This window comes from Oncorhynchus mykiss, chromosome 8 (genome assembly GCF_013265735.2).
Source record: "Oncorhynchus mykiss isolate Arlee chromosome 8, USDA_OmykA_1.1, whole genome shotgun sequence".
In the NCBI taxonomy this organism is placed as follows: Eukaryota; Metazoa; Chordata; class Actinopteri; order Salmoniformes; family Salmonidae; genus Oncorhynchus; species Oncorhynchus mykiss.
In genome coordinates, this window is record NC_048572.1 from 2,336,459 (window position 1) to 2,347,242 (window position 10,784).

At 43.3% G+C, this 10,784-nt stretch overlaps 1 protein-coding gene across 2 annotated transcripts in view; it reads left to right on the forward strand.

The window, feature by feature from the left end:
* LOC110523088 (ras-related protein Rab-10) overlaps positions 1-10,784 on the forward strand; it is a 59,604-nt gene that overhangs the window by 45,077 nt on the left and 3,743 nt on the right. For both annotated transcript variants that reach the window (XM_036984560.1, XM_036984561.1), the window contains exons 3-4: positions 3,193-3,331; positions 3,989-4,078. In XM_036984560.1, the coding sequence (XP_036840455.1) occupies positions 3,193-3,331; positions 3,989-4,078 (229 nt within the window). The remainder of the gene's footprint in view (positions 1-3,192; positions 3,332-3,988; positions 4,079-10,784) is intronic.

Below are 10,784 nucleotides of genomic sequence, written 5' to 3' on the forward strand. Positions count from 1 at the left end.
GTGTCAAGAAGGGCAGCAAAGAAGCCACTTCTCTCCAGGCAAAACATCAGGGACAGACTGATATTCTGCAAAAGGTACAGGGATTGAACTGCTGAGGACTGGGGTAAAGTCATTTTCTCTGAATCCCCTTTCTGATTGTTTGGTGCATCCGGAAAAAAGCTTGTCCTGAGAAGACAAGGTGAGCGCTACGATCAGTCCTGTGTCATGCGAACAGTAAAGCATCCTGCGACGATTCATGTGTGGGGTTGCTTCTCAGCCAAGGGAGTGGGCTCACTCACAATTTTGCCTAAGAACACCATGAATAAGGAATGGTACCAACACGTCCTCCGAGAGCAACTTCTCCCAACCATCCAGGAACAGTTTGGTGACGAACAATGTATTTTCCAGCATGATGGAGCACCTTGCCATAAAGCAAAAGTGATAACTAAGTGGCTCGGGGAACAAAACATCAATATTTTGTGTCCATTGCGGGGAAACTCCCCAGACCTTAATCCCATTAAGAATTTGTGGTCAATCCTCAAGAGACCGGTGGGCAAACAACAACACACACATCCTGACAAACTCCAAGCATTGATTATGCAAGAATGGGCTGCCATCAGTCAGGATGTGGCCCAGAAGTTAATTGACAGCATTTTCAGGGCGGATTGCAGAGGTCTTAAAAAAGAAGGTTCAACACTGCAAATATTGACTCTTTGCATCAACTTAATGTAATTGTCAATAAAAACCTTTGACACTTATGAAATGCTTCTAATTATACTTCAGTATTCCATAGTAACATCTGACAAAATTATCTAAAGACACTGAAGCAGCAAACATTGTGGAAATGTATGTGTCATTCTCAACTTTTGGCCACGACTGTATATAATATATACAGTTTGAAGTCGGAAGTTTACATGCACTTAGGTTGGAGTCACTAAAACTTGTTTTTCAACCACTCCACAGATGTCTTGTTAACACACTATAGTTTTGGCAAATCGGTTAGGACATCTACTTTGTGCACGACGCAAGTCATTTTTCCAACAATAGTTTACAGACAGATTATTTCACTTATAATTCTCTATTACAATTCCAGTGGTTCAGACGTTTACATACACTAAGTTGACTGTGCCTTTAAACAGCTTGGAAAATTCCAGAAAATGTCATGGGTTTAGAAGCTTCTGATAGGCTAATTGACATAATTTGAGTCAATTGGAGAGGTGTACCTGTGGATGTATTTCAAGGCCCACCTTCAAACTCAGTGCCTCTGAAGGTAGTACGCAAGTATAAACACCATGGGACCACGCAGCCATCATACTGCTCAGGAAGTAGACTCGTTCTGTCTCCTAGAGATTAACGTACTTTGGTGCGAAAAGTGCAAATCAATCCAAGAGCAACAGCAAAGGACCTTGTGAAGATGCTGGAGGAAACAGGTACAAAAAGTATCTATGTCCACAGTAAAACGAGCCCTATATCGTCATCACCTGAAAGGCCGCTCTGCAAGGAAGAAGCCACTGCTCCAAAACCGCCATAAAAAGCCAGACTACGGTTTGCAACTGCACACAACTGGGACAAAGATCGTACTTTTTGGAGAAATGTCCTTTGGTCTGATGAATCAAAAATAGACCTGTTTGGCCATAATGCCCATCATTATGTTTGGAGGAAAAAGGGGGAGGCTTGCAAGCCGAAGAACACCATCCCAACCGTGAAGAACGTGGGTGGCAGCATCATGTTGTGGGGGTGCTTTGCTGTAGGAGGGACTGGTGCACTTCACAAAATAGATGGCATCATGAGAAAATAGAAGAATGTGGATATATTGAAGCAACATCTCAAGACATCAGTCAGGAAGTTGAAGCTTGCTCGCAAATGGGTCTTCCAAATGGACAATGACCCCAAGCATACTTCCAAAGTTGTGGCAAAATGGCTTACGGACAACACAGTCAAGTGGCCATCACAAAGCCCTGACCTCGATCCTATAGAACATTTGTGGGCACAACTGAAAAAGCGTGTGCGAGCAAGGAGGCCTAGAAACGCGACTCAGTTACACCACTTATTGTGGGAAGCTTGTGGAAGGCTACCCAAAACGTTTGACCCAAGTTAAACAATTTAAAGGCAATGCTAACAAATACTAATTCAGTGTATGTAAACTTCTGACCCACTGGGAATGCGATGACAGAAATAAAAGCTGAAATTATTCTACTATTATTCTGACATTTCACATTCTTAAAATAAAGCGGTGATCCTAACTGACTTAAGACAAGGCATTTTTACTAGGATTTAAACAAGGGGACAGCTGGTCAGGAGAGGTTTATATATGTGTTTAACAGGGGGACAGCTGGTCAAAGCTGTTTTATATACGTGTTTAACCTCTCTATGGTATGTGGGACGCTCCCACCTGGCCAACATCCAGTGAGATTGCAGAGCGCCAAATTCAAATACAGAAATAGTCATTATAAAAATTCTGAAAACAAAACATAAATAAATAAATAAATATTCCCTTACCTTTGATCTACATCAGAAAGCACTCCAGGAATCACAGGTCCACAATAAATGGTTGTTTTGTTCGATATGTCCAAATACCTTCCTTTGGTAGCGCATTTAGTATACATATCCAAACGCTCATTCTGGTCAGCGTTATGTCGGACAAAAACTTCAAAAAGTTATATTACAGATCCAAGAAACATTTCAAACTAAGTATAGAATCAATAATTATGATGTTTTTAACATATCGCTTCAATAAAGTTCCAACCGGAGTATTCCTTTGTCTTCATGATCAACGGAATGCAAGTGGATACCATGAGGAATGCGCGTGGTCAGAAAATGGCTGACAGCCAGACACCTGTTCATTCTGTTCTTATTCAGTCCCACAACAAAGTAGAAGTCTCATTCAAATTTCTATAGGTGGTTAACATCTATTGGAACCCCTAGACAGTGCAACATATCTCAAGGGGATTTCATTGGGAACTGTGGTGAATACATACAAAGCTCAGATTTCTCCTCAGGATTTCGTCTGCCATATGAATTCTGTTATACACAGACATCATTCAAACAGTTTTAGAAACTTAAGTGTTTTCTATCCAATACTACTAATAATATGCATATATTAGCAACTGAGACTGAGGAGCAGGCTGTTTTACTTTGGGCAACTTATTCATCCAAGCTACTCAATACTGCCCCCCAGCCATAAGAGGTTTTTATATATAATGTGTTTAACAGGGACACCGCTGGTCAGGAGCGGTTCCACACCATCACCACGTCCTACTACCGAGGCGCCATGGGCATCATGCTGGTCTATGACATCACCAACGCCAAGAGCTTCGAGAACATCAGCAAGTGGCTCCGCAACATCGACGAGGTACACATACTTACACACACGGACATTATACACACCAATGTTTGAGACCACCTAAAGAGAGACTGGAGAAAATGGCGACAGAGTCAAGACCCAGACCGGGAGGGGGAAATACCAGTCCAATTCAAGACCATTATTGTAATTTTGTCAAATCACCACCATAATAAGAGTTAAAAATGTCCAGTATTTTTTTGTTCATATTTCAGAACAACATATGGATTCTATATAGACATTGATTCATGAAAACATACACACTGAGGGAAAATAGAGCCACTCTACAAATTATTTTTAACCCAAACACAGTGGGGAACAATGGGCCTTCTAAGCCTTCAGAGAAGGGCTAAAGAATTATTCAATAATAATTATAGAAATTACATTATTTATTTAGTAAATATTTTCTTGACTCTATTAACTCTAACTCTATTTTCTTAACTGCATTGTTGGTTAACCAACAATGCAGTTAAGAAAATAGAGTTGAGAAAATATTTACTAAATAAATAATGTAATTTCTAGAATTATTATTGAATAATTCTTTAGCCCTTCTCTGAAGGCTTAGAAGGCCCATTGTTCCCCACTGTGTTTGGGTTAAAAATAATTTGTAGAGTAAGTAAGCATTTCACGGTAAGGGTTCGAGTTAGTCTGTAATATGATGTTTTTCAGCATGCCAATGAGGACGTGGAGAGAATGCTGCTAGGCAACAAGTGTGACATGGAGGACAAGAGGGTGGTACCAAAAGCCAAGGGCGAGCAGGTGAGACACAACCCATACAGCAGGGTTTCCGTTATGAAAATGGACGTATAGACCGGCAGCATCTACATTTGAGAAACGTATGCGACCCATATGCATTGGGTCCTTAACCTGATTAGGGCGTCCACCCACGGTGCTCAGAATTAAAGAAATCCCATTTAGGTTATGGTAATTAATTTTAACAGAACATGCAAGTCGAGGATGGTTGTCCCTACTGGGCACTTTGAAGATATTAGAATAACTGTCCACATTTCAAATCAAATTTATTTATATAGCCCTTTGTACATTAGCTGATATCTCAAAGTGCTGTACAGAAACTGGGGGGGGGGGGCGGCGGCGGCGCCAACCCAGACAGGAAAATCACATCAGTGACGCACCACTCCTAGGCCCCTGTAATAGGGTTCGTGGCAGAGAATCCCAGTGGAATGAGGGAAACCGGCCAGGCAGAGACCGCAAGGGCGGTTCGGAGCTCTATAGGAGAAAGCCCTGCCTCCAGCTGTTTGCTTAGAAATTCTAGGGACAATTAGGAGGCCTGCGTCTTGTGTCTTGTGACCGTAGCGTACGTGTAGGTATGTACGGCAGGACCAAATCAGAGAGATGAGTAGGAGCAAGCCCATGTAATGCTTTAGGTTAGCAGTAAAACCTTGAAATCAGCCCTTGCCTTGACAGGAAGCCAGTGTAAGGAGGCTAGCACTGGAGTAATATGATCAAATTTTTTGGTTCTAGTCAGGATTCTAGCCAGGATTCTAGCAGCCGTATTTAGCACTAACTGAAGTTTATTTAGTGCTTTATCCGGGTAGCCAGAAAGTAGAGCATTGCAGTAGTCTAACCTAGAAGTGACAAAAGCATGGATTAATTTTTCTGCATCATTTTTGGACAAAGTTTCTGATTTTTGCAATGTTACGTAGATGGAAAAAAGCTGTCCTTGAAACAGTCTTGATATATTCTTCAAAAGAGAGATCAGTTTCCAGAGTAATGCCGAGGTCCTTCAGTTTTATTTGAGACGACTGTACAACCATTCAGATTAATTGGCAGATTCAACAGAAGATCTCTTGTTTCTTGGGACCTAGAACAAGCATCTCTGTTTTGTCCGAGTTTAAAAGTAGAAAGTTTGCAGCCATCCACTTCCTTATGTCTGAAACACATGCTTCTAGCGAGGCCAATTTTGGGGCTTTGAAATGTACAGCTTGTGTGTCATCCGCATAGCAGTGAAAGTTAACATTATGTTTTCGAATGACATCCCCAAGAGGTAAAATATATAGTGAAAACAATAGTGGTCCTAAAACGGAACCTTGAGGAACACTGAAATTTACAGTTGATTTGTCAGAGGACAAACCATTCACAGAGACAAACTGATATCTTTCCGACAGATAAGATCTAAACCAGGCCAGAACTTGTCCGTGTAGACCAATTTGGGTTTCCAATCTCTCCAAAAGAATGTGGTGATCGATGGTATCAAAAGCAGCACTAAGGTCTAGGAGCACGAGGACAGATGCAGAGCCTCGGTCTGATGCCATTAAAAGGTAATTTACCACCTTCACAAGTGCAGTCTCAGTGCTATGATGGGGTCTAAAACCAGACTGAAGCATTTCGTATACATTGTTTGTCTTCAGGAAGGCAGTGAGTTGCTGCACAACAGCATTTTCAAAAAATGTTGAGAGGAATGGGAGATTTGATATAGGCCGATTCGTTTTAAAAAAAAAAATTATTCTGGGTCAAGTTTCGGCTTTTTCAAGAGTGGCTTTATTGCTGCCGCTTTTAGTGAGTTTGGTACACATCCGGTGGATAGAGAGCCGTTTATTATGTTCAACATAGGAGGGCCAAGCACAGGAAGCAGCTCTTTCAGTAGTTTAGTTGAAATAGGGTCCAGTGAAGTTTGAAGGTTTAGAGGCCATGATTATTTTCATCATTGTGTCAAGAGATATAGTACTAAAACACTTGAGCGTCTCTCTTGATCCTAGGTCCTGACAGAGTTGTGCAGACTCAGGACAACTGAGCTTTGAAGGAATACGCAGATTTAAAGAAGAGTCCGTAATTTGCTTTCTAATAATTGTGATCTTTTCCTCAAAGAAGTTCATGAATGTTTCACTGCTGAAGTGAAAGCCATCCTCTCTTGGAGAATGCTGCTTTTTAGTTAGCATTGCGACAGTATCAAAAAGGAATTTCGGATTGTTCTTATTTTCCTCAAGTAAAGTTGGAAACATAGGATGATCGAGCAGCAGTAAGGGCTCTTCGATACTGCACGGTACTGTCTTTCCAAGCTAGTCGGAAGACTTCCAGTTTGGTGTGGCGCCATTTCCGTTCCAATTTTCTGGAAGCTTGCTTCAGAGCTCGTTTATTTTCTGTGTACCAGGGAGCTAGTTTCTTATGAGAAATGTTTTTAGTTTTTAGGGGTGCAACTGCATCTAGGGTATTGTTCAAGGTTAAATTGAGTTCCTCAGTTAGGTGGTTAACTGATTTTTGTCCTTGGGTAGACAGAGGGAATCTGGAAGGACATCAAGGAATCTTTGTGTTGCCTGTGAATTTATAGCACGACTTTTGATGTTCCTTGGTTGGGGTCTGAGCAGATTATTTGTTGCAATTGCAAACGTAATAATGTACCTTCAGTCAACAATACGAGTAATGAACAGCAAAATCACTAGCCTATGTATAGGCAGTGAGTTTCAAGTTAGGGGAAACACATTTTCACAATAATGCACATTTATAATAAAGCATTCCAGGCATCATCACATTTGCAGACTAGACTACTATTCATAGTCATCTTGTTTATGTTGTCCACATAATAGACCAATGAGAAGGGGAGACACCATGATGTAGTCCACATAATAGACCAATGACAAGGGGAGACGCCATGCTGTTGTCCGTATAATAGACCAATGAGAAGGGGAGACACTTGTCCACATAATAGACCAATGAGAAGAGGAGACACTAATATGTGGTCCATATAATAGACCAATGAGAAGGGGAGACACAATGTTGTCCATATAATAGACCAATGACAAGGGGAGACACCATGTTGTCCATATAATAGACCAATGACAAGGGGAGACACCATGTTGTCCATATAATAGACCAATGAGAAGGGGAGACACTATGTTGTCCATATAATAGACCAATGAGAAGGGGAGACACCATGATGTTGTCCATGTAATAGACCAATGACAAGGGGAGACACTAATCTAATATGACGTTCATCTATACGTCACTGACTCAACAGTGATGGCGTGAATATGACTGGTTTCAGGAAACTAGACGTATGTCGTGCGTCACTACTTCTCAGGAGAGACATTTGAACGTTAACTTTAAAAATAAAAATAAAATGTTTTTTGCTAGAAATTCCTTCTGGAACATGTGATAAAACAGAGATGGCCGCCTCGCTTCGCGTTCGCGTTCCTAGGAAACTATGCAGTTTTTTGTTTTTTTACGTGTTATTTCTTACATTGGTGCCCCAGGTCATCTTAGGTTTCATTACATACAGTAGAGAAGAACTACTGAATATAAGAGCAGCGTCAACTCACCATCAGTACGACCAAGAATATGACTTTCGCGAAGCGGATCCTGTGTTCTGCCTTTCACCCAGGACAACGGAATGGATCCCAGCCGGCGACCCAAAAAAACAACTTCGTAAAAGGGGGAAACGAAGCGGTCTTCTGGTCAGACTCCGGAGACGGGCACATCGTGCACCACTCCCTAGCATACTTCTCGCCAATGTCCAGTCTCTTGACAACAAGGTTGATGAAATCCGAGCAAGGGTAGCATTCCAGAGGGACATCAGAGACTGTAACTTTCTTTGCTTCACGGAAACATGGCTCACTGGAGAGACTCTATCGGAGTCTGTGCAGCCAGCTGGTTTCGCCACGCATCGCGCAGACAGAAACAAACATCTTTCTGGTAAGAAGAGGGGCGGGGGCGTATGCTTCATGGTTAACGAGACGTGGTGTGGTCACAACATACAGGAACTCAAGTCCTTCTGTTCACCTGATTTTAGAATTCCTCACAATCAAATGTCGACCGCATTATCTACCAAGAGAATTCTCTTCGATTATAATCACAGCCGTAAATATCCCCCCCCCCAAGCAGACACATCGATGGCTCTGAACGAACTTTATTTGACTCTTTGCAAACTGGAATCCATATATCCTGAGGCTGCATTCACTGTAGCTGGGGATTTTAACAAGGCTAATCTGAACAAGACTCCCTAAATTGTATCAGCATATCGATTGCGCAACCAGGGCTGGAAAAACCTTGGATCTTTGCTATTCTAACTTCCACGACGCATATAAGGCCCTGTCCCACTCTCCTTTCGGAAAAGCTGACCACGACTACATTTTGTTGATTCCTGCCTACAGACAGAAACTAAAACAAGAAGCTCCCGTGCTGAGGTCTGTTCAACGCTGGTCCGACCAATCTGATTCCAGACTCCAAGACTGCTTCCATCACGTGGACTGGGATATGTTTTGCATTGCATCAAACAACAACATTGACGAATACGCTGATTCGGTGAGCGAGTTCATTAGAACGTGCGTTGAAGATGTCGTTCCCATAGCAACGATTAAAACATTCCCAAACCAGAAACCGTGGATTGATGGCAGCATTCACGTGAAACTGAAAGCGCGAACCACTGCTTTTAATCAGGGCAAGGTGACCGGAAACATGACCGAATACAAACAGTGTAGCTATTCCCTCCACAAGGCAATCAAACAAGCTAAGCGTCAGTATAGAGACAAAGTAGAATCTCAATTCAACGGCTCAGACACGAGGTATGTGGCAGGGTCTTACAGTCAATCACGGATTACAAAAAGAAAACCAGCCCCGTCACGGACCAGGATGTCTTGCTACCAGGTAGACTAAATAACTTTTTTGCCCGCTTTGAGGACAATACAGTGCCACTGACACGGCCCGCAACGAAAAAACATGCGGACTCTCCTTCACTGCAGCCGACGTGAGGAAAACATTTAAACGTGTTAACCCTCGCAAGGCTGCAGGCCCAGACGGAATCCCCAGCCGTGCCCTCAGAGCATGCGCAGACCAGCTGGCTGGTGTGTTTACGGACATATTCAATCAATCCCTATCCCAGTCTGTTGTTCCCACATGCTTCAAGAGGGCCACCATTGTTCCTGTTCCCAAGAAAGCTAAGGTAACTGAGCTAAACGACTACCGCCCCGTAGCACTCACTTCCGTCATCATGAAGTGCTTTGAGAGACTAGTCAAGGACCATATCACCTCCACCCTACCTGACACCCTAGACCCACTCCAATTTGCTTACCGCCCAAATAGGTCCACAGACGATGCAATCTCAACCACACTGCCCTAACCCATCTGGACAAGAGGAATACCTATGTGAGAATGCTGTTCATCGACTACAGCTCGGCATTTAACACCATAGTGCCCTCCAAGCTCGTCATCAAGCCCTGGGTCTCGACCCCGCCCTGTGCAACTGGGTACTGGACTTCCCGACGGGCCGCCCCCAGGTGGTGAGGGTAGGCAACAACATCTCCACCCCGCTGATCCTCAACACTGGGGCCCCACAAGGGTGCGTTCTGAGCCCTCTCCTGTATTCCCTGTTCACCCACGACTGCGTGGCCACGCACGCCTCCAACTCAGTCATCAAGTTTGCGGACGACAACAGTGGTAGGCTTGATTACCAACAACGACGAGACGACCTACAGGGAGGAGGTGAGGGCCCTCGGAGTGTGGTGTCAGGAAAATAACCTCACACTCAACGTCAACAAAACTAAGGAGATGATTGTGGACTTCAGGAAACAGCAGAGGGAACACCCCCCTATCCACATCGATGGAACAGTAGTGGAGAGGGTAGTAAGTTTTAAGTTCCTCGGCGTACACATCACAGACAAACTGAATTGGTCCACCCACACAGACAGCATCGTGAAGAAGGCGCTGCAGCGCCTCTTCAACCTCAGGAGGCTGAAGAAATTTGGCTTGTCACCAAAAGCACTCACAAACTTCTACAGATGCACAATCGAGAGCATCCTGTCGGGCTGTATCACCGCCTGGTACGGCAACTGCTCCGCCCACAACCGTAAGGCTCTCCAGAGGGTAGTGAGGTCTGCACAACGCATCACCGGGGGCAAACTACCTTCCCTCCAGGACACCTACACCACCCGATGTCACAGGAAGGCCATAAAGATCATCAAGGACAACAACCACCCGAGCCACTGCCTGTTCACCCCGCTATCATCCAGAAGGCGAGGTCAGTACAGGTGCATCAAAGCTGGGGCCGAGAGACTGAAAAACAGCTTCTATCTCAAGGCCATCAGACTGTTAAACAGCCACCACTTACATTGAGTAGCTGCTGCAAACACACTGACTCAACTCCAGCCACTTTAATAATGGGAAATGATGTAAAATATATCACTAGCCACTTTAAACAATGCTACCTAATATAATGTTTACATACCCTACATTATTCATCTCATATGTATACGTATATACTGTACTCTATATCATCTACTGCATCTTTATGTAATACATGTATCACTAGCCACTTTAACTATGCCACTTTGTTTACGTACTCATCTTATATGTATATACTGTACTCAATACCATCTACTGTATCTTGCCTATGTCGCTCTGTACCATCACTCATTCATATATCTTTATGTACATATTCTTTATCCCCTTACACTTGTCTATAAGGTAGTAGTTTTGGAATTGTTAGCTAGATTACGTGTTGGTTATTACTGCATTG